This window comes from Chelmon rostratus, chromosome 11, assembly GCF_017976325.1.
Source record: "Chelmon rostratus isolate fCheRos1 chromosome 11, fCheRos1.pri, whole genome shotgun sequence".
In the NCBI taxonomy this organism is placed as follows: Eukaryota; Metazoa; Chordata; class Actinopteri; order Chaetodontiformes; family Chaetodontidae; genus Chelmon; species Chelmon rostratus.
The window spans coordinates 807,729-832,835 of NC_055668.1; the positions used below are offsets into that span (position 1 = coordinate 807,729).

Genomic DNA, 25,107 nt, shown 5'->3' on the forward strand with positions numbered 1-25,107 from the left:
ATATATATATACGCACATATATATATAGTGTATGTATAGCTCTGGAGAAAATTAAGAGATCACTGTCTGTTGAATTCCAACTCAAGCACACCTCATTCTACTTAATGAAGTTCTGTTTAGGTCATCACCTGAACTAAATCTTATTTAGTCATCACTATTGTCTTGCAATAGGACCAGCTGGATGGCAAAAACAGTGCAAGTAGTACCTCAAGTAAAAATAACTTGACCATGCCATTAGAGTTGAAAAGAAAAGTTTTGAGTGAGAAAAAGTAGGGCTCTCTCCTTACAGTACATACAAATTTGAGGAACTTGTACTTCACTGGAGTCTGTTGTACTTGTTAATTTACCACATTTATCTGACAGCCATAGTTCCTCTATTATTACTTTATATAGTTTCCTGATTACACCTACATACTTAAGTAACATTTTAAATGCAGGACTTTCTAAGTACTTCTATTATTTGTAGGTTCTGCTGGAGCTGCTGCAGGTTGGGGGTGTGGTCCAGTTTAATGAAGAAAGGCTGTTGGCTTTGGCAGAGAAGGCCAAGTTGTAAGTAGCTGATTCAAGACCGGAACTAAAGATATTTGCATTGAATAATTGCACATATTCCCTGGATGGGACTTCAAAACCTGTTGGAGCCATTTCCTTAAAGGACCAGTGTGCAAGATTAAGGGCAGCTATGAGCAGAATATAGCAGAAATTGAATGTAATATTGCAAATGATTTTCCTTTCCTGATCTTCCTTCGTATTATCGTTACCTTCGAATGAGCTCTTTATATCTACAGAGGGAGTGGATCCTCTTCTCTGGAGGTAGGTTCCCCTCACACTTGACAAGGCAGGGGTGACGTGATGGTATTCGGCTTGCAACTTGCAACCTCATCGCTCGATGCCACTAAATCCTACACACTGGATTGTGATTTATGGACAGAATTTCTAGGCGCAGCCAAGGGCCAGAGGGAGTCTGGTTTAGGGACCTCAGGATCTCGTGTGTACTTTTTGCAGATGATGTTGTCCTGTTGGCTCCTTTGAACCAGGACCTCCAGAATGTGTTGGGGAGGTTTGCAGCCGAGTGCGAGGCAGCTGGAATTAGAATCAGCACCTCCGAGGCCATGGTTCTCGACCGGAAAACAGTGGCTTGCCCCTTCTGCGTTGGAGGAGAGCTCCTGCCTCAAGTGGAGGAGTTCAAGTATCTTTGGGTCTTGTTCACAAGTGAGGGAATGATGGAGCGGGAGATTGATAGGTGGATCGGTGTGGTGGCTGCAGCAATGCGGCCGTTGTACCGGTCCATTGTGGTGAAGAAGGAGCTGAGATGAAAGGCAAAGCTCTCGATTTACTCTCAATCTAATTTCCTACCCTCACCTATGAGGAAAGAATGACATCTCAGATACAAGCGGCTGAAATGAGTTTCCTCCGCAGGGTGGTGGGGCGCTCCCTTAAAGATAGGGTGAGGAGCTCTGTCACTCAGGAGGAGCTCAGAGTAGAGCTGCTGCTCCTCCACGTCGAGAGGAGCCAGCTGAGGTGGCTCGGGCATCTTTATAGGACGCCTCCTGGACACCTTCCTGGGAGGGTGTTCCTGGCATGCCCCACTGGGAAGAGGCCCAGGGGAAGACCCAGGACACGCTGGAGGGACTATGTTGCTCGGCTGACCTGGGCACTTCCCTGAGCTGGAGGAAGTGTCTGGGGAGAGGGAAGTCTGGGCATCCCTGCTTAGACTGCTGCCCCCGCCAGATAAGCGGGAGAAGATGGATGGATTAATGGATGGATCATGATTATTCCACTAGACACACAATACACTTTATCGGGCATGCATCACTTAGTAGTCCATCTATGGTACTCTTCATCAAAAGTTACTATTATTATTGTTGTTACTGTGTTGTAAGTTGTACATTTTGTGGGGTCAATTACATGTCTCTGTGTCTCCTTTTTTAACAGCTACCAAATCTGTGAATTTCTTTATGAGAAGAAACATCTGTATGACAGGATTATTGACTGCTACCTGAGAGACCCCCTCAGAAAGGTAGCATATATTTCAGATTTCTCAAACTACACATGTATTTGTTTGATGTGTGTTAAATTTAAATGTGTGCATTTGCGTATATGTTCATATGTGTGTGATTTTTGTCAGTGGGTAATGACTGACAGACAGAGCTAGGCAGCGGGTGAAATTTTGGTCCATTTCAGCTGCAACAGGTAGCCACACTGTGGTTTCTTTAACTCTGAGTGTTGAAGAATGTAAGAAACCTATGTAAATATTTGAGTCTTGTAGAAAATTGTAATGTAATTTGATTGATTTAAATAAAGTGTTTAAATATATATGTATATATGTGTGTGTGTGTGTGTGTGTGTGTGTGTTTATGTCAAGGGGGAGATCTTCAGCTACATCCACAATCTGCTGTCCATGCCCGCCTATAGCCCTGAGGAGAAACAGATAGTCAAGGACAAAGTACTGCAACACATGCAGGTCAGTACATACACAAATATTAAGGCAGTCAGCCTCACAGTCTTGTCTGAAGGAGAACGTTGCAGGGCTGTTTGGTCACAAGATAAAAGAACAAACTCCTGTTTCAGCCATCAGGACATTCTCTGGCCAACAATATGTCTGTGATCATGTTTGCATTAGCATATAAACCCCCTAACATATTTTCTCAGGAGCTGGTGACCTTTGACCCCAGTAAGTCAGCTGACGTAGTGGTGTTTCACTTCACTGAAGATGTGCAGCAAATCATCTCTGAGCTTCAGGTGAATAATGTTGTTGTTATATACTGTATGTTCTTTATCTGGTAATATTAGCACAGACTGTGTGGTTACCTGTACAGACTACCAGCTAGCAAATAATACACAAATACAAAACACAAAGAAAACTTTCTACACTAAAACTGAAATCCATGTCCAAGTGGACACCCCATACATAATATTTGAGCTACTTTAACTTATCTTCTCTGTTGTGAGAATGTAGTTATCATCTGCCACACTCTACACTGTAACGTTTGTCAACATTTTCTAATAGACCCTGAAATAAAGGTAGCCAGAAAATAGGCATAATATGATACCTTCAAGACGTTAATTTAAGTTAAATTGCAGAACTCAGTGTTTATTGAATCAGCGTTCAAATTTCACTGTGGCTTTTGTGGGAGCCCTATTTTTCAGGGTGGGAGGTGGGAGGGTACTTGTACACATGCTGCACACACACACACATAAATGTGCCCACCTACTTCCACAAGTATACTTTCAGAAAATGTTTAGTCTGGGACTCCAAAGAAAGAGAAAAAATATTCACCATTGCTTTTTTTTAAATTGCTCTCCACCAAGAAAATGTAAAGATGTCAGCACACAGTGGATATTGGAGACTGGTTTGCATTGCTTTGTTAAACAGGTCAGAACTAGGTTGCTTCCCATAACAAATTATGGACATGCCCACAGCCTCAAACATTGCTCTTATGGAAAACATAGCAAGGTAACTTTTCCAACAGCTACTCTGAACACAACACCCAGTGCGTACTGCACAGTAAAACATTTCAGAATAATGCACCATCTTACAACACATGTCCACTTTAAAGATATCATACTATACATAATGTGTGTCTGGCAGGAGCCACCTCAATGAGTTTGCCCCCATGCATAGATGGCCACAGCAGGCATAGACAGTATTGTGTTTATTAGATACAAATTATATTGTTGTTATGATGTTTGTTGTTTTAAATTTCAAGTTGTATCAAGTTCTTCTTTTTTACTGTGTGGAAGGGCAGCAACGAAGGGCCATTTGCTCCCCACGTTTATCCTTAAGAGGGTAGTGCACCACTGGTCAGACTATGATGTGTACAATGGGCGCAGTTAAAAACAGCACCTCCACCAAGGCCTGGTGCCGTTTCATCCACTTTTATAAAGCTTTTCCCTTGGCACAGTCAGCTCCCTTTAGCCACACCATGCCAAGCCAAGCAGTGAGGATTGAAGTATCACAGGCAAACTAGTAGAAAAACAGTTAGCTGAAAAGCTAGTTAGTTGCAGGCAACAGATTCTTACTGTGGTTTGTGAGCAGTACGCCTACAACGCATCATCAAGAAAAACAGCTTTGACTTGCTGTGCGATGTAGTGGTAAAAAACTTGCTCTGTGCCAGCGCAGCTCGACTTCTCACGCCCGTTCACAGCGTGGCTCAGTGTGACTAACCTCCCCACAATGGAGAAATCCTAATAGATGGACTCAAAGACTGGAGATGTTTAATGATGTCAGTCACTGTGAATCAAATCTTTAAGCACATGCTGTGCCACCCACTCAAAGACTTGAGTGGCACAACAGCACAATATGGGGGAGTGGAGAAAATTTTAACTTTGTGTAAATATAATGCACAAAGAATATAACAACCAACAGCAGTCAGTTTTTGACTGCCACAAGAAACATAAACTCTGAATTGTCTTATATGTAAAGTAGCTTTGATAGCTTTGATGCAAACCTCCTGCTGTTTCTTATTTGACTCTCAGTCAGTAGCTCATTAGTTGTAAACTTGGTGATGAAAGATGGTGAACATGGCAAACATTACATCTGCTAAATATAAGCATACACTGATTGTCATAGTCAACAGTTTCCCATTTCTTTGGTATAAATGATGAGCTACAGAGAGTCAAATAAAGAAAACTTTGTATGGAAAAGGATTGCTTAAAAACTAACAAATTGCAACATTGTGCAACGTTATCATGGTAATGTCAGAACATAACTTATCAGGTGGAGCAGAATATGTAAATGACATGCTCTCCAAAACCAGGAAAGAGTGTGGTACCTCCATCACTATCAAGGAGGAGGCCCTACCTTAAAGGTTAAGTCAGAGAACAAAGTCTCCTGTAAACAGCACCGATTACATTAAAGTTTAAAACATGGTGGGCTGCAGCCTTGCTCTGCATAATGGACACTGATATCATCTGCCATTTTAGGTAGATACGCAGTACATTCTGTGCCCAGAGGTGGCTATAGCATATGCTGAATACCTGCATGTGCACACAACGATTTGCACCTAGGATGTAATGGATACAACAAAAAAAACAACAGCCTGGTGGGACTGGTCAATGTTACCCACTGAATATCTTAATATACTCTCACTGTCTCTCTGTCTCTGTCTAGGATGACCAGTTACTTTTCAAGTTCCTCAGCTGTCTCCTGGAGCCACGGTATGGTGTGCGTCCTGTGCTAATAATAATTCAGATACCTCACTCCTGCATTTCTTCTAAATTGGCCTCCTCTCCCCCTGTCTGTTTCCTCCTTTTCTTCCTTCTCACCTGCCATCTCCTCTGTTTTTCAGGGAAGGCCATCATTTGGGGACCATCCTCCTTCTGCAACATGACCTTCATGAGCTTCTGCTGGACTTGCTGAGCCGCTTTTCCCCCCAGCAGCTCCTGAGCTTCCTCAAGACCTCCCAGCACTACAGACTGGAGGAGGCCATACAAGTACTTACTGCTATACTTTGATTATGTGCATTGCATGTGTTTGTGTACAAGAGTTAAACATCTGCATTGAGTTATTCCATGCACTGCTGTGTTCAGAGTCCATACTGAGTTTAATCCAGATTGCTGAAAGGCCTCTTGAGTGAAGAGGAAATATGTGGCCATGCCCACTTTATGGCATCATCTATATGGCAATTACAGTTTTGGTTCATACTTGCTCCCAGAGCATGTACACCTAAACTGGTAAAATCCTGTCCGCTGGGTATTGAGGTACATGTTATTGGTATCTGTGGCACAAAATACTTCAGTGGGCCTGTTCCCAATCAGGGCCTGATTTATGTCAATTAAACAAATTGTTAATGTGTTATGGCCATATTCCTGTTAAGCCTGGCACTTGCAAAGTCTTTTCATTGCTGGCATCTGTTTTTCGACTGATCTTCCCGCGATGCTGTATACCATTTTGGTGTTCATACAGTAATAATCCAAGTTCTATTCATATTCATTTTTTTATTTTTTTTTTTTAATGTAAGTTGTGGAAAATCCATAATGGTGTTGAAGAGTTTTTTTTTGTAGTGCACATTAGGGTTAGGGTCAGCTTGACGTGTCTGTCCAAGTTCGAGTCAGTTGGACTTAAGGTGGGAAGGTCTATTAGAATTAGATTTTTTGGGCTCATGGCAATTCCAGGCATACTGGCTGATAAATAAATAAATAAATAAGATCATAAACTGGCACAGAAACAATAGGGTTCTGCCTTTGGGCACTTTACCTACTCTTATGTATCAGTGTGTTTCTCTTTCTCTTTATTTTCATGTCTTTTTTCTAGATAACAGAGAAGTACCACCACAATGAGGCTACAGCCTATCTACTGGAGAAGAAAGGAGATTTTCAAGGAGCTTTTGAAGTCTTGTTAGAGGTAGCTACAAAGCACTCAGAGAATAATAATTTAGTAGATTTATTCATTCATTATATGTATTTACCAATTTGACACATGAATCCAAAGCAGTAATGACCATTATATCTGTCATATCAATATCCACACTTTGGAATGCATATGGACACCACTGTCAGTTGCAGGGCACAAGTATAAATGTATATAAATGGAAATGCTCAAGTACAGTACTTAGACAACGAACTGTACTTAAATACAGTAAGTGAGAAAATAAATGCACTTACAGCACTGCTGTTTTATGTAGCTGTCACTGTCACAAATTAACTTTTATACTCTTTCTGAAGACATTGAAGGAAAAACTGAGTCTCCTCACAAATGAGAGCGACAGCAGAGTTGAAGGAGGAGATAGAAGGTGGGATGAAGAGGAGACAGACATTGAGTCAACGCTGACAAGAGTAAAGGATTCACTGAATGACATAATTGCCTTGTGTCATCAAAGCTCTCAAAACCTTAACCAGCAACAAAGAGAGGTACTGTCAGTGTGTGCATGGAAGAGTTGGGGGGAGGCAAACACTGTCTACCTGCTCATTCATTCCTTTTTTATCACACAGGTCCTGTGGTTTCCACTTCTGGAGACCATGATGGCTTCTCAGAAACTAGTGAAGGGGCTTAATGCCAAACACACATTTGAAGGTAAACACACACACACACACACACACACACACACACAAACACACATGGTCACAATTGTTTGTATTACTACACGTCTGATCTCCCAAGTTTTTTGGATCTGATCTTGCACTTGGTCCTTCACCGTTCTTTGTGTTATGAAAGTGTTTTGCATTTCGTATCAGTTGCTCTCTGCTGGGCAACACTGAAATTCAATACACATCCTCACTTTGTTAACTGTGTGATTTGATGCAATTCATGTAACAATTTTCATTTAAAAATATGATACATGATGATACATTTAACTTGATTAAGTACTTTAATTAATGTTTTAGGCATTTTTAATCTTCCATATTGAATTAACAGTTGAAGAGTAAGAGTTGAAAGAAACTATGGAGACTGTTACTTCTTTATGCAGGTCTGTTCTCCACTAAATGTGATCTTTTTTATCTTAATTTCCTCTGCACCCTGAGGCCCAGAGTCAATAAATGCAGTTATAAGTGTGTTCATAAATAATTCTTAATGTCAGTCTTTATGATTACGGATGATGCGATAATGCTATATTGAGCAACTTGGTTTGATATATCTCTATCTGTGTATGTGTTGCCTGGTGACAACGGCAGATTCAGCACCCAGTAGCTCCCTCAAACTTAGTTAGCTGCATTTTTTTGTTCAGTTTGTTATTTTTTCACGTTCCCGAAGCCTGTATTACCCATGACAGAAATACAGTCATCAACTTCAGAAAAGAAAAATTTCATATAAATAAATAGATTTAGATTTAGTTGTCCTTTGCAAGGAAAATTGTTTCCCCCTTCCATACAGTGTCAAAATTATTACAATACATCAAACTAGACAGAATAGATAGATAGATAGATACTTTATTCATCTCCAAAGAGAAATTTGCAGTTCCAGCAGCTCAAAAAGGTGGACACACAAGGGCATGCAAAATAAGAACAGGAACTACTTTCAAGTAAACTTACAAGTGATGAACAACTTTCAAGTACAGATCAAGCTTCAAGTAAGGCACAACTTTCAAGTAAGAGGCAAAAATCCAACACAAAATACAAAATAACAATATAAGAAAAAATAGTGAAATAAAAATAAAGAACTAAGCTATACAGGATAAACATCTGAACCACAGGATAAACATCTGAACTAAACATTTGAGCAGTTAAATATGTGCGCAGTAGTGCAGTTGTGCAAAGTAGCAGTGTGCAATAGTCGGTTGGGGTCCAGCATATGGATGTGTGTGTGATGGAGTCCAGCATATGGATGTGAGATAAAGTGCGTGTGTCCATGTGTGGTGTAGGTGTGTAGTGAGTTCGGAGTTGTTGTGTTGGTTATTGTTTTTGTCGGGAGGTGTTGAAGAGCCGTACGGCGTGGGGGAGGATTCACTGAATGACATAATTGCCTTGCGGCGTGGGGGAGGAACGATCTTTTCAGTCTGTCCGTAGAGCAGGACAATGACAGCAGTCTGTCACTCAAGCTGCTCCTCTGCCTGGAGATGGTGCTGTGCAGCGGGTGATCAGGATTTTCTATTATGGACAAGAGCTTGTTCAGTGTCCGTCTCTCTGCCACAGATGTTAGACTGTCCAGCTCTGTGCCAACGACGGGGCCTGCCTTCCTTACTAGTTTGTCCAGGTGTGCTGCGTCCTTCTTCTTCAGGCTGCTTCCCCAGCACACTACTGAGTACAGGAGGGCACCCGCTACCACAGACTGGTAGAAAATTCGCAGCAGCTTTTTGCAGATGTTGAAGGACGCCAGCCTTCTGAGGAAGTACAGGCGGCTCTGTCCTTTCCTGCACAGAGCGTCAGTGTTGGCAGTCCAATCCGAGAATACATCAAACTCTACAGATACATACATGGATCCAACAACATACACCCACTACCAGCACTTTCTCAAACTTTACATCCACAAACACGCAAACTCAAGGCACATTACAATTTGGATCTTCTATTCAGTTCTGTTATGGCAGAGGAGACAAAATGTATTTTATTTATTTTATTTTATTTGTTTATTTGAATGGGACAGTGCATATTGATGAACATGTTAAAACATGTAAAGATGCCGGATTGTAGCTTGACGCTAATTGCCATCCGCAGTCCCATATACATAAAAAACAAATTAAGACAGTACAACATTTCACAGTAAGTAAATTCCTGCTGAACTTCACTTTTTTTCCATGCCAGCGACCTGTAAGGCCGACCAGATGGGAGGAGTACAAAGTGGGGGTTGCGGGATGACTGGGGTCACGTGCTATGCTGTGTGCTCTGCATGTGAGGTCTTGGAGGTTGGTGGTTTGCAGGCCAATGATCTTGGCGGCCTTGTGCGTGATTTGTGAAGTCTGTATGTGGTGGGGGTTGTTAGCATATTAAAGAAGCAGGGGGAGCAGCTGTGGTCTTAAAACGCAAGGATTAGATTAAGTGGAGTGGACCTTGAGATAGTCACTGCCCACAACATCTTTTGATCACCTGGCCAGACCAGGTGAACCAAACACTATAACAAGCAGTGCCATCACCCCAGAAAAAGAGCTGGAATAAGAACTAAGCTATCTTTGACCTAGGGCTCATTCAGCAAAAGGAAATCAGAGACTGTTGTGCCCACATCTTTACAGAGACCTGGCCCTACAACAGCATCTCGAATCAAACTATTGTACTTGAAGGGCAGACCAGGTAAACAGGTTAATTAGTAACAGATGATAATATCATGCGTGAATATGAAAGGGATGATGCATGAATGTTTTTCTATGCATGACTGCACAGAGTTTAGGGATTTCACAATCTACGTTCTATAATATCATTGAAAGATTCTAGGAATCCAGAGAAATACCTACACATAAGAGGCAAGGCCAAAAACCAGCACTAAACCAATATGGCTGTAGAAAGAATATGACTGCTATGGACTTTGAACAATTTGGAAAACCATTTTGGGTAAACACAGTTAATTGGTGCATCTACAAATGCAAGTTAAGACACCATGCAAAGCGAAAGCCATGTATCAACAACATCCATAAATGCTGCTGATTCTCAGGGAGCTCATCTGAGATGGACTGACACAAAGTGGAAATGTGTGCTGTGGTTTGATGAGTCCACATTTTGGATTATTATTGGAAATCATGGATGTTGTGACCTCTGGGCTGAAGAATATAAGGACCATCGAGATTGTTACCAGTATGACATTTAAAAGCCAGTATCTGTGGCGACCTGGGGGCGTGTTAGTGCCCATGGCATAGGAAATTTACAAAGGTGAAGGCACCATTTTTTGGAAGTTATTGCAGGAATCGAATTCAGAATGAGTATATTTACAAAAAACATTAAAGTTTTTAGCATTGCATTCTTTTTTTATTTAAGTTTTATACAGCTTCACAGCTTCTTTGGAATCAGGGGTGTACAGCAGCTCTACATGACTGTTTTTAGTGCACAGACTGGTACATGTTCAGAAACACCACCACCTGGAAGAACCACATCAGTCTTGAGGCATACAGATCATCAGTGACATCATACATCAGCAAATGTGTTGATAATGTGGTGATCGCAGCAATAAAATAATTCCCCATCCAGAAAGCCTGGATGAGCGGAGAGGTGAGGGCCCTATCCAGAGCCAAAGAAAGCTGCCTATCGATGGAGTGACAATGAAGCATACAGCACCACTACAGTGAGACATGGCATCAAGGAGGCAAAATGGAGATATCAGAGACTAGAGAGAACACCAACAACACCATAGATATGTGGCATGTGATCCTGACCATCACAAACTGCCAAAGCAGGAGCACACCCATAATGTGTGAGGCCACATGCAAGATGAGCTCAGAGGTGGCTTGCTTTGATCTTCTCAAAAGAGTCAGCTATAAAGTCTACTCCGCCTACAGAGGAATGGCCACTGTCAGTATGTACAGTGAAAAAAAAAACCCTGATGAGAGTGAATTTAAGTAAAGCTGTGGGGCCCGATAACAACCCTGGATTACAAATAACTATGGTAATTCATATCAGGAAGTAATTTACAATCTTAAACGACAACCTAACCACCTGCCGCAGCATGACAAGCCCTGTTGGGAATCTAATCGTTACAGTGATGATGATGGTGATCACACTGTTGATAAGGCCTTTTTCACTCCTGAAAGACTGAAAAACATCTGCGTTTTTGTTGCATTGTATTAATTTGATCTGGCTAGTCTTGCTGTCACATTGCAATGATGCAAGCATTCTATACAAGGTCTGATGTCATCACCTATGCAAGCTGCAGTTCCCTATACTTGTAACTGTTTGGGTTGTAGACAGCTATGCATCTGACATTGGCACATTGCCAATTCAGTTCAATTCTTTTCTCTCTCATCCTCTCAGAGAATAGATGAAAGTTGTCAGATTTTTTTGTAATTTTTTCTGAAGTCGACGGACCACATGTCTTCTGCTCTCCCCCCCTCCCAATGTGCTACCACAGCTCATTTAGTTGTGTTGTTTTTTCTGTAATTGGTCTGAAAGTCTGAAGCATCTCAAAAAGATGTTTTCACACGAGAAAGAAAATGAGCCACGGTTCATTTGATCTGACCACCTTTTTCATCAGACCAAGATTTGGCTGTTTTTTTCCGGATCATTTGTCAGGGTGTAATTTTGGTTTGGATCAAACTGAAAAGTCCAAAAATCCAGACCAAACGTTGTAGGTTTGAAAGGACCATAAGATGATATTACTTTTGTTTGTGTATGTCTCAGTGCTGAAGGAGCTGACCATGAAGGTTCTCAACTGCATGAGCAGCTTTATATCTCTTCCTGCCATCATCCAACGAATTCTCCAGGTATGTATTTGTGTTTTTGTGCAGCCTTTCTTAGTCTTTGCTACTTTAAGTAGTTCTTCTGAGTAACTGTCACTGTCTGTGGACCTGCTTCACAAAGAAATGCAGCTTGTGTCCTCTTAAATTCCGGTTAGTTAGTCCAGTGGAACAAAGATTTTTTTTAAACTTCTCAAACTTCTCCTGCAGTATAACTTGCTGCTCTGTTGCCCATTTATGTTCGTTATTTGTGTTCCAAGAAGAAACAGTCACTGTTTCCCCAAAATATAGCTAATTACACTAGTTCTATGATGTGATGGGTAGTAGATTTAAATCATACATCTGGATAGGTTTAACAAGTTCCTATGGACATTTTTTCCAAAAATGAAAACCACTGACATTCCTGCAGTTGATTATTTAAAAGTCACCTTGTAACCAGTGACTATCAGTGATTTTCTTATATGGCCCAGTACTGCCCCAAATCGCTAAAATTTTAGGATGGCAGACAGTATTACAGTATATCAGGACTCCTGAAAGTGTATTAATGCAATTAATTCTCAGCCACTCAATGCAGGGGAAGAGAGAGGCTGTTGAAATTTTAGAAAAGTTATCCACATAGGTTTGTTCACATTTCAAAGATATATTCCAAAATTTTTTCAAACTTGAAATTTGTTACAGGCTTACTCCAAACATCTACTAAGACTAGTTTTTCACCTGTGCCTGACTTAACTTCAATTCCTTCAGGTTGCTCCATGTATCAACCATTCGCCCTTTCTGTTTCAGTCCATGAACCTGGCATTCACTTATTTTGAATGTAAATATGTGGGCTTAAGCCTCAGTTGTTTCTTTCTCATCTTCTCTCATTACTCATCTACAATTAGTATGTTTGTGAGCAGAGTTCATGCAAAAACTGCTCCACTGTCTCTGTTCTCTATGCTCACCAGTACATTCCCAGGCATTATACCCTTCCTGGCAGTTTAATGTATCTCTAAGCCTTCTTCATGTATCCCCATCACACAAGCCTTCATACAATTGTCATCAGTCACAGTGGTGTTTAACTTCTCTGCGCTCTTGTAGCTCCTCAACTTGGCCGCCTTAAACTCACCAAAAGTTATCTTCTTATCACTCTGCGTTATGTGGATGTCAAATGGCATAACTTATTTGGGAAGCATTTCAGAATCATTGCAGAAGCACTGCAGAGGCCGAACCACCGACCTTCTGATAAGTGGACGACCGCTCTACCTCCTGAGCCACAGTCGCCCAGAGATGTTAGCTCTGTGTAGAGGCTAATCCTGAGTGACCTCCCTTGGCTCCCTCACTTTCCTCAACACTTTTCTCCCATTTCTGCTGCTTCTGTCATAATCAGGGAAAGACTTTTGCCACCTATAACCTGTATCATTTCAGCATAGGCTTCTTTATTTTTCTCAGCATCATTGTCCTCTGCCTCTTCATCCTCCTTAGACTCTCAGTGTAGTCTCTTTTAGCCCTTTAGCAGACGCAGATGCCCCAAAACCTTTTCTCATTTAACTAGTAGTTTTTGCAGCTCTGTCAAAACATGGGCATGTCAGTATAGAAATATATATATATATATATATATATATATATATATATATATACACATATGTATTCTACAGGCACCTGAAGCAATGTGTTTGTGGTGTTAAAAGGCTACGTGATGAGTGGAAATCTGATGAATGTGTATGACTTAACTCTGAAGAGAAACCGTTAACGTTGGACAGAATGTGTTCAATCAAATAAATGGATGATATTTCCATTCATACTGTTTATTGTGTACTCGTGACGTGATGCTGTCTGCTTGCATGTGTCTGTTAGGACCCAGTCTATGGAAAAGGAAAGCTGGCAGAGATCCAAGGCCTCATTCTGGGTATGCTGGACACTTTTAACTATGAACAGGTAAAGCAATGAGTGGTTATGCATTATGGTAGCTCCATAAGCTACTTAATGAGATTGGAGTTGTAATACTTCACTCCATTGGTCAAATCGAATATAATTGGTAGTTGGATGGTGGAGTAGCACCTACTACTATCCAATAAAAATGCTGAACACAACACACTCAGCGGCAATCACAGCAGTAGCAGTTTTCTGTCTTAAAATAGATTAATGGTGGTCAGCCCTGTTCCATTGTTGCTCCAAAGGCTGTGGAATGATGGAATAGTTTATTTTATGCCTGTAATTGTAATTTTAAAATCTTCTCTTAAGACATATCTCTTTACTTTGTGTTGTAAAGCTTGTTGTGACTAATTCGTCTTATTCTATTTAGAATATTTCTGTATTATGCCCTATTGCCTCTTGTGTGTTTAATACATTATTTCTGTATGGTGCACAGAAGTGGTGCTGGTGAACTCAAGATACAGATTGCAATAAAAGTTGTCAGATTTCCACAGATTCCTTCCCCTCTGCTCCTAAAAAAGGGATTGAGGATATAATACTGCAAAGCGGCCCTTTTCATCAAAAGCTAAATGTTGTGATTTATAGGTTAACAGCAGAGCAGTGTCTTTACCACAAGCAAACCACTGGGCTGGAAGCTGCCTCACTGACTGACATGTTATGTCACACAGATCCTAGTGTGTGATCTTTTCTGATGCCAGTAAAAATTGGTTTATTGGCTCATTTCTGTCAACTCTATGGTAATATATATATATATATATATATATATATTTACCTTTGATAAGAGGAAAAACAAATTTAACTACGAGCTATTTTGTAATTATTTTTTTATGTATGTAATTGACACGATGCAATAAATACAGATTGGACTTTAATAATTCTGTCTTTTCTGTTTTAGACTTTACTTGAAACAACCACGAGTCTGTTGAACCATGACCTTCACTGGTCCCTTGCTCAGCTACGTGCCGCTGTCACAAGAGGACTCCATCCACGACAGGACTACTGTAACATCTGCCTCCAACAGTACAAGAGAAGGCAGGACTCAGCTGAGGAGATCATTGTGTTCAGGTAACGCACACTGGGGGTGTTTCCTACTGGGGCCTGTACGAAGAAGCCAGTTCAGCATACCCAAATATATTGTTTGGTTATCTGGCTTCACTAATTCTAACAACTGCAGTCCAGCTAAGCAGTCACACAACAGTGGTAAGTAATTCAGTATAGGTTATCTAGCCTTGAGCAAATGAGCAGTTGCAAAGTTGACTGGCAGGAGTGCGGTATATTTTATAAACAAAGAGCAAACTGTAATATTAGACAAATATGAAGAAATTAAATACATAATTTAGGCTAAAAGCAACACAGTTACAGCTGCCAAATGTAGGTAGGACCACTGGCTGATTGTGTGAATACCTAAGCTAATAGGCTAACAATATCACTGTCCAGTCATTAGGGCACAAGTAGATATGACAATAATTTCAGTTGTGTTTTCCATTAAATTCATGTGTTGCTTAGGTGTATTCTTATGGTGTGTATGACAATTTAAGTCTTATTCTTTCATCTGAAACTCTGGTGGTGTCAAATGGATTTGGGAGCAAATAGAAAATGAATATAAAAATCTGAATTCAAAGCAGCTAATACTGTAGGCTTACTTTCATATTTTATAATTACAACAAGCACAAGGCTTTAGTGCTTTAATCAGAATCTGCTGTAGGATGATATCGGCATATAAAAGCTGCCAGGGAAAGCCAAAGGGCTTTGCCGGTGTCCAAATACACTTACCCTCCTAAGAGACCTAAGAGCTGTGCATGAGCAAGGATCTACGAATAATGATTTTCCACGAGAACTGATCGGTTTGGTCAGTAGGTGGGGCTTTTACATGAATTGATCTGTTATCTCAAACAGGTTAGGTGTGAAGCTTAAACTACAATGGCGATGTGAACCACTGTCATAACCCTGAAAACCCAGGGTTATACCTGAAGTTACCCCGAAACCTGCTTCATAGTATAGGCCTCTGGGCAACAGTGAAGTGAGAAATGCATTCTGTTTTTGATAGTGTGTTTCAGGTTTGGCTAAAACGTATCTCACAAACTGCATGTGGCTCTTTGCATGCATATATTATCATATACACTCAGTGGAAACTTTATTAGGTGCAACTGTAAACTAATCTAGTATACCTGTTCTGCCATGAAGTCTACTCTTATGATGCCTTTCATGCTAAATCTTTCATTTTTGGTGTTGTCATTGAGATGTTAATTCAGCTATATGTTTTAGCATTGAGGTCATAGATTGGGCTCACCAACGTTCACTTGGACTGAAGGATGAATGGATTAGATTTTGGTGGTCAAAGGTAAAATGCCAAGGTCACTGTGACCTCTGTCCCATTCTCATGAAGGCAGGAAGGAATTTCTTAAAACTGGTGACACTCGACCTATAGACATCAGGGAAGCCAACTTGCTGATTTTTTTTAAAAGAAAGCTGAAGCGTATTTCTTCACATTAGCCTTTCACTAGATATGACTTTTCTGATACAGGTCTGAAACTTTATTCTCCATCTTATTTTACATTCATTTTCTAGCCCTGTTTGTTCTGTCTTTTTTATGTGAAGCACTGCATGTGATTTCTTTGTTGTAAAGCATGTTGAGCTGCATTTCTTTTATGAAAGGTGATTATGGTGATTATTATTATTATTATTTTTAAACCCCCCAGGTTATTAATGACTCACTAGTTATTACTTTTATAAAGAAGAGTTAATTTGATAAATTCTAGACCAATAGACTTGTCACTGCTAAAGTGGCTACCCTGCACATGAATGGCATTATCCTCATATTACTCTTTGACTTTGCAGACATAAACATTAAAGTCACATTAAGTTGTGTATACTTCCACAGAGTGGACCAAGACTAAAAATGGAAATAGTTTTTCATGGTTTCATTAATGAATGTCATTAATGTTGCTGCCTCCCTGCTGGTCTTCATTGCAGGTCTGCCGGCACATAGTCTTCTAATTAAAGAAAAAACCCACAAATTTATTTAAGGGGGCAGCATTTTTCAAGAAAGTGAATGAGCATAGACCACTCTCATATCTGTACATTAAATATGAAGCTATTGTCAGTAGCCACGTAGCTTAGCACAGACTGGATAAAGCCAGATTTGCTCTCTTTGAAGGCAACAAATCCAATTAGCAGCACCTCTACAGCTCATAAATAAATGTTTTGTATCTAATTTGTTCCATCTCCATGAAAACAACAAATTGCCCAATATGTGCCCAGTTATTTCTTTGTTGAAATGAGTAACTTGTATACAACTTGAATTGTTGTTAGTTTTGAGATGATGTTTGTTATCCTTGGGCTGCTGGACACTTAACAGCACCTGTTATCATAGAGCCCAGCAGCCTGTTTGCATATGGGTGTATGCACCTCTATAGGGTATGTGTATAATTACACTCCTTGTATTGGAAGCCACTTCTATGTCTTTACTCAGTGTTACAATGATTTACCTGAACGTTTAATTTTTATATCTTTTTGGGAAATGAGGCAGAGCAAACAGTTGCTTTTGTGCCTCCTGATTCTCATCAAGCTTATTGTTTCGTGATTGGCATTGATTTTATTGCGGCCCCTTATCGAGATCATTAGTTTGCAGAAAATAACATTTTTGACATTTATTTTGAAAAATGTAAACATTCAGCAGTGGACCAGAGGATCCTTCCTTTCTGGTCTCTCATTTTTGTTTGTAATTTGGATGGCATCAACACTACATGAGCTTGATTAACCTGGCTAACCAGGCTAATCAGACTAGCATGGTATAGCTGATAGACAATGACTGGTGCAAGGCCAAACTTTCCTGGTGAAACTTGCACTCTGTAATTTCTGTTCTGCATGTGCGACTACATAGACATAAGTAGACTATTTTGACCGTATTATTTGGGTCACAGGGTGTACTGAACCTAGGAAGTAGCATACCAAACAGAATGTTCTCTACTGAACAGATCGGGATGAATACATGTACTGTTACATCACTATGAAAAAACTTGACATACTCAGAGGTGATAACATGTGCATGTGTGTGTGTGTCCTGTCAGCTGTGGCCATTTATTCCACTTCCAGTGTCTGCAACAAAAGGACTGTGGGTGGGGCTTTCCTTCAGAGCTTCAGCAGCGATGGAGTTGCTACAAGTGTTCCTCCAGCAAAGGAGGGAGGGGCGGGCCTTCCACTGAACCAAAAGGAGGCCGCAGCATGTCCCTGGCACAGGTGTGTATGTTTGCACTTGCAAAAAAGGAAAATCTATTGTCAGGATATTGTCAGTGTGCAAAACGGCCAGGGGAAATAAATAAGAAAATAATGGTGAAGCCCATTTGTGTTTGTACTTGGAGATTTTGCACCCCATTTTAGGAAAGTAGAGCCCAGAGTTTCATTTATCTGTACAAGGCTTTAGATAAACACATGCGTATTAGTAGAAGCAATTAATTGTTGGTTTTGGTCTTTTCATGGGATTTGTCGACAATAAGAAAAATATAGCAGTCATGTTCAGACATTACCACAACGGTTTAGCCAAAAGTAAATGTGAGTTTAAAGAGCAACTTAACACCCCGTTTAAGCTTAAACATGACCTCTTCACATATTCACAACATCTTTTCAAACTCAGACAGGCATACGCCCCTACCCGGCAGGGTTACACATCATTTATTAAGTCAGAACAGTGGATTTATTGTTGTTTTACTCTTTACACCTGTTTCATAAATGACAAACATGACTGCAAGGACAGAATGCATCAGAAAAGGCTTTGTGTATTACATTTACATGTCAACATTGGTCTTTTGGTGACAAAATGAAAATGCAGTTTTCTAACAGCAGTGATTCACCAGCTCAAGCCCATCAGCTACACCTATAAGAAAAGAAAGTGAAACAATTTTGCACAGTTTGCTTTGTAACAATTCTATCAGGGTCAATTTTAATTTGATAACATGCTATTTTAAGGTGTAAATAAAAAGGCTCAAGATATTTTTTCATTATAGTAGTGAAATTATACTTACAACTTCTTATACAGATTTATATGAATTAATTATTTTCATACTAATGAAAAACGAGAATGACAGAACAGGGACAAAACACACAACAGTGAATTGATACAAAACAAACAAACAAGCCAGTTTCTGTTGGCTAGCTACCCTTTGCTCCTTCAGTTATAGAAAGCTTTCAGTTTTTCTATTGGCTATATCTGCTAATCTGTGTCTGTAATTAGCCCCCAGCAACATGCTAAGCAAAATGTAACAACAAACTGATAGGAAGTCAGTGGACTCCTATGTACAGAAGCAGGGATGTCCTAACTGAAAACCAGACTTGACAAGAGGACCGCCCAATTGGAATTTCCTTTTTTTATTTAATTTTGTCCACTTCAGGGTGATCATATGTAAATGTAAATGCAATAGACTGGAGGCACTGTTTTACCTATTGACTTTGAATATTGTCCACTTTGGAGCAGATGAAGACTTTAACAATGAAATATCAAATACTGTTTTCATTGTCAGTTTCAAATTGTTAGAAAATTGAACTTTTTCAGTTAAAAGACCAGTGCCATGGCTCATGAACTCTGTGTGCCTATCCCTCGCTCTCTTTTACTAACCCACACACACACACATACACACACACACATACACACACACACACACACACTGACATCCATGTGCCTTTACAGGCATTCACACACACAACTTATACAAACAAACAAAAAAAAATGCAGTTCTTATTATTCAACTGTTATATCAGCTCTGAGCAATTATTCTACAGTGAAATTACTCTGACATTTATACTGTACATTTCCATTATTATCTATTTCAATAGTATTCTAAAGAAATTCCATGCTCCAGTTGAGTGCTTTACATAGAAAAGACAGGAGTGACATAAAAAGAGGGCTAAAAATTAATATAAAATAAGCTGGAGAAAAGGTAAAATACAATAAGGATGAAAATAAAAATAAAGACAATGCATAAAACCACAAAATAAGATAATAAAATATAGATTAAAATAGATTACATAATAAAATCAAGTAAAATACAACCATTTAAAAGAAGTGCAGCAGCCATAAGCACAAGGCAAAGCCCAAAGTTGATGAAAGTCATAGCTCATTAAAGGCTGAAGATCAGTAAGCTGGCTTCTCTGATATCTATCAGTAGTTCCAGAGCTTTGTGGCATAATGGACAAAGGCTGCCTCCGATAGACCAGCGGCAGATGATCGCAGTGTTCTTGAAGGGAAATCAGAAACAAGGGAGTTAGTAATGTAGCTTTGGGCTTTGTATACAAGGAGGAGGATCTTAAAATCAATTCTGAATGTGACAGGAAGACAAATGTGCTCTCTCCTCTTGGTTCTGGTTAATAGCGGAGCTACAGTTTTGAATGAGATGAAGTCTCGGAGTGTTTTTTTGGAGGCCAGTAAATAATACATTACAGTAATCAAGTCGGCTTAAACTAAGCCATTAAGCCATTTTTTAGCTTTTTTTTTTTTTTTTACTTAACCTGTGTTTGTAATTTTTTTCCCCTCTGTGCTGTTTTTTGTTTCTGTTCTGGAGTGGAGCAACTGTAATGTGACCCAATTTCCCAATAAAGTATTTCTGATTCTGACATTTAAACCCACCATTTCAGTCATCTCCTACTACATTTTAACCTACACAGAATAAATATAATAATTATTAAAGTAATTACAAACAGTAATGGCTAATGGTCTAAACATAACATTTTCTTGTATGGTCTGAAATCTCCAGTAGTTCACAATTTAACAGATTTGAAGTCAAAATATTTTTGTGCATATGCCCTTTTTAAGAAGCAATGCAATGCATACATTCTCAAGAAAATCCTAAATCATAATGACAATATGAATACAAAAATCTAGTTATTGAAAGAATCTAGAGAAATACTTTTTTTTTTATATATAATAAAAAATAAAGTACAAAAGGAGAAAATGACCAGTCAAATCAAATAATCTAGCCTAGACATGCTAGTTACCAGCTGATCCAGATATCCAGAATGACATGATCGAGCTCTCACTCTTACTTAAACACAGCTCTAAAGCCACGCTCTGTCAGTGTGACAGACATTTCTTGAGTCACTGCTGTCAAGCTCCATAAATGGCTCAGAAGTTTTCTGCACCTACATGTACATGAACAAAAAAAGTAGAAGCAACTGTAAAAGGCCTGTTGTAAGGTGTGGCAGCAGATTCTTTTCATGCCAGGTGGATTTGTTATGATTACAATATTGCTTTTAATCTAGGAGTACTAACAGAGAATATTTTCTGACTCAGCCCTCTTCTCTCTCTGTCTCAGACTTGTGTAACATCAGCACATCATGATGCAGGAGCAGAGGCTGACAGAAAGAAGGTAAGGTTTTTTTTATCAGATCCCAGAGAGCATATTTTACGAGACGTAAATGCAAATGACATAACTGTCAAGACAACTGGTAGCCTTCCATCTTTGGTTCTGCTGGAGATTATTGTGCTGAAAACTTTGAAGGATGATTCCAGTTTATTACAACCTACCGACCTAGTAAAAGTTAGAAATCACATCTCTGATTCTAAAAAAGTCAAGATGTTCTGTAGTATGTTGGTGTAAGTTAACACAGAATGCAAACTGTTTTTATAGATAAATGTTTTATGAAGTGTTCCAGAGCCCCTGTAGTAATATCCTTTATACAATCATGTGCTTCACAAAACGGTGAACCTCGCCCTTCTTGCTTGTGATTGACAGGGCCTTTTGAGGTTGCCCGTTCATACCCAATCACACTACCTATAGATATCAGGGAAGCCAGCTCTTAAAAGAAAGCTAAAAACTTATCTCACATTCACCTTTAGCTGCTATGACTTTCCTCATACAAGCCTGAAACTTGTGTGCTTTTCCTTGTGCTTATGCATCATTGTAATTCTTTTAAATTGTTATATTTTACTCTATTATGCATATGCATTCTATGTACTGTATTTTTACCTGTATTTTATTATTTCATTCTGTGGTTTTATTTTCCATTTCATTCTATGCATTGTCTTTTGCAGATTTTGCTTTTGTTTGCATACTGCATCCCGACATGCTACACGTTGGCCGAATCAGTACATACTGCTTGTATAGTTGGTGGTTTTGAATACGGCCCTAGTCTTTTGTTGCCCCTGTTTGAAACGTGTTGCTGGCATCAAATTCACAAAAAGTATATATTTACAAAAAACACCATAGTTGATTTGGTTAAACTTGGAATATATTGTCTTTGTATTGTAGGTATTCAATGTAACAAATATACCTTAATATTTATTCCAGGTGTTTGTTGAGGCAACATTGGACCTTCATCAGGAACAGTCCTGGGACCAGCTACGCTGTTTATACCGAGGACCATCTAGGGTATGAACACTGTGCCTGTGGCAGCTGAAGAACCTCCCCATTTACATTACTTAAAACACACAAACAGGCAGTTTCTTTAAGCAGATAGCTCCAACAATACAAATATTACACAATTTTTGTAAGGACATTCATCGTTCAACTTAATCAGCACCTATCCAGTACTTTAAAGATATTTCACTCAAACCAAAGCTGAGAATGTCCACCTCAGGAGGAGAATATGTGCCAAATCTTGTGGTCATCTATACAATAGCTTTGATGTTATTTCATTCAAAACAAAAACTCTAGACCTTATGAGGACACAACAGGAAACATCTGTAGACCACAGACCTCAGTAGGCTTCATCCTTGGGGGATGGTAAATAAGTGTACCAAATTTTACAGCCATTTATCCAATAGCTCCCAAGATATTTCACTCAAAACCCAAACTGTCAACTTCATAGTGGTAGAAGAAAAAAGGCAGCTACATAAATGATATGCCGAGGTTAGGCATGACTGAAAATAACAGGAAATAAAATTACAAGGGGACAGTGAGCAGAAGATAGACACCACCTCCAGCTAAATGCATTATGTATCAGAGAATCAGTACACACCACATCTACAGAGGAAGCACGACAATGCTTCAACAGAATCGTTACAATCTTTTTGAGGAAACACAGACAGGTTTCAGTGTTTGTTGGTATCCTATAAACCCATCCGCAAAACATTAAAAATATAGACAATATTCTACAACTGCTTTGATGAAACTGTGATAACATGAGACTAGTGAGACGTAGAAACTCTTCCAGCGAACCTCGCACTGACTCCTTGACTAGGGATAAATGCAGTGGATCCCCAGCCCAGTGATAGCACCTGTAAAAACTTTGTCAGAAAATGCACAACTCAACATTGAAAGTTGCTGACTGTTGCAACTGTTGTTTGTGATGTTGATGATGATGTGCTGTTTAGTGATGGGTCAGCAATGACCCAAACTGCTGCTGATGCTAGGACAGCTGTGGCCAGCAAACACCAAGAGTGTGTTTTATTGCTCTTTTTACCTTTTGGCTCCTGTGATGTTTAATTGGACCTGCTTTGGAGAATCATATTATTGGATTTTTCTGAACTAGTGACACTCTCTTGGCTTCTAATTCTGAAGACTGCCCTTTAGAATCTATCAAATGCCAACCAAGATATAATCTTTTTTTCTCATTACTTTACTAACAAACTTAACCCCTCTCTGTTCTCTCCAGTTCAAGAACACAGAACAGTCTCATATTTGCCCCCTATGTTAGACATTTCTCCCAGCCAGGACTTTCCCCTGTTGGAAATATACTGTATACTCTCATCAGTCATCTCATCAAAATTGCATCTTCTTTTGTCCTGAATTTTGGTTGCAAAGTGTTTTGAGTCCTGACAATGATGCATGTTATAGTGCTCTGCACTGTTGTGGGGATTTGATTTGCTTTATTGATAATGTAATGTTTTTTTTTCATTACTGACTTACACTGAAGTAGTGATTCATGCAGTGAAACATGTTGCTAAAACAGATTAGGTTGGTGTTATCAATGCCAATTTAATGATGGCCCAATGACAAGCAATGGCTACGGAATCCACACACACAAACACACACACACACGCACACACACACACACACGCACACACACACACACACACACACACACACACTCCAGTGTCAGTCAGTGTTAAAAAACATTGGCGCTGTCTTGTCATCACTGGAAGAAAAAGGTTGTGAATGACATAAGTAGTCATAGTTTTTGTTAACAAAACTAACACTCTCTACCACATCATCCCCTATTTATCATTTTTTACTTCATGCTGACCTTCCTGATACTCTTGAGCAAAGTATGTGTGTGTGTTTGTGTCTGGCTACTTTTGGGTACACATTTCAGTCTCAAGACTAGTTAATTGTGGATGGTTGGTTAAGTCCAAGGCTCGCGTAATGGTTAGGGTTAGGCAAATAATGGTTAGGGTTATGCTACTCTCAAGGAAATGAATGTAAGTCTATGTAATTTCCCCAAAAGTGACCTAAGTATGTTTGTGCAGAGTGAGACAAAAAAGGCGATGTATCATCTTTTCTAATTGTTTTCATGTTTTTTCTCTTTCTTCCAGTTGTCCATCCTTTCAGAACTCTCTCACAGCCATAGCAATGAGAAAACAGGACTTCTAATTACAGCCCAACCAGGAACAGAGAATTTCCAGCTTAAACTCTCTCCTCCACCTCTGTTGGAGGAGTAGCTCCATGACTAGATGAGGATTGATTTTTTTTTTAACCTTTCTTTTGTCCAGATTTGAGTGAAGTGAGATTGGTTCAATGAAAGTAATCCTGTTTCTTCTGATTTCCTGCATCCCCAACTATTCTACATCAGTGTGAATGTAGGTTTTCCGCTGCCTCTGACCAAGTCCAACTTCTTTCATAATGTTTGTTTCAAAATAAACGGCTGATTGGTAATGTGGAGTCACTTTGGTAATTCTACTAATTTCTTTGGTAATTGTACTAATTTAATTTCTTTTGTAGCTTTCATTTCAATCATTGTTTATGTATCACAGCTGGCTGAACCATCTTGCTTTGGTTTGCATGTTAAAAAGTGGATCCTTGCATAACTGCAAAGAAAGCCGAAATATATTTTAAAAAGGGTGTTGATATTGGATGTTTGTTTACAAGCAATAAAAAAGACAATAAAAATATGTTTGCCTCTCTTGCTGTACATTCATATCAGAGAATGATCATAATAATGAGAGAGAAATACATTGTAATGTAGTGAATAACGCCCTGTTTCCAATAGGTGGCGCTATGAATATGACTCAATTTCATTCCAACAGAGTTCCAACAAGTTGATTTTACATGGCAAAGCAGTGAAATGCAATTCTGTCTGACCAAAAGTACCAATCTTCACAATAAAGCATCATCATGTTGCCAGTGAGTGGCGCTATGATTATGAGTAAATATTGCCATACAGTTGTGTTCAGACTGGGAGTCTCATCTTACTTGTGAAGTTTGGGGCAGATTGGAGTTTACCTTGGAGTTACAATGACCTTATTTTTTAAGGAGAAAATGCCCACACTGTTCGACATTTTGCAGGGATGAGCACA

At 39.4% G+C, this 25,107-nt stretch overlaps 1 protein-coding gene across 1 annotated transcript in view; it reads left to right on the plus strand.

The window, feature by feature from the left end:
- Positions 1–24,901, plus strand: part of vps8 (VPS8 subunit of CORVET complex) — a 77,139-nt gene extending 52,238 nt beyond the window's left edge. The window contains exons 30-45 of the mRNA XM_041947489.1: positions 467–549; positions 1,933–2,017; positions 2,363–2,461; positions 2,650–2,739; positions 5,111–5,157; positions 5,289–5,433; positions 6,254–6,343; positions 6,664–6,849; positions 6,931–7,012; positions 11,695–11,777; positions 13,584–13,664; positions 14,557–14,726; positions 17,732–17,900; positions 20,966–21,019; positions 21,941–22,021; positions 24,127–24,901. Coding sequence (XP_041803423.1) covers positions 467–549; positions 1,933–2,017; positions 2,363–2,461; positions 2,650–2,739; positions 5,111–5,157; positions 5,289–5,433; positions 6,254–6,343; positions 6,664–6,849; positions 6,931–7,012; positions 11,695–11,777; positions 13,584–13,664; positions 14,557–14,726; positions 17,732–17,900; positions 20,966–21,019; positions 21,941–22,021; positions 24,127–24,252 — 1,671 coding nt within the window. The 3' untranslated portion in view covers positions 24,253–24,901. The remainder of the gene's footprint in view (positions 1–466; positions 550–1,932; positions 2,018–2,362; positions 2,462–2,649; positions 2,740–5,110; positions 5,158–5,288; positions 5,434–6,253; positions 6,344–6,663; positions 6,850–6,930; positions 7,013–11,694; positions 11,778–13,583; positions 13,665–14,556; positions 14,727–17,731; positions 17,901–20,965; positions 21,020–21,940; positions 22,022–24,126) is intronic.
- The last annotated feature ends 206 nt before the right edge of the window (positions 24,902–25,107 follow it).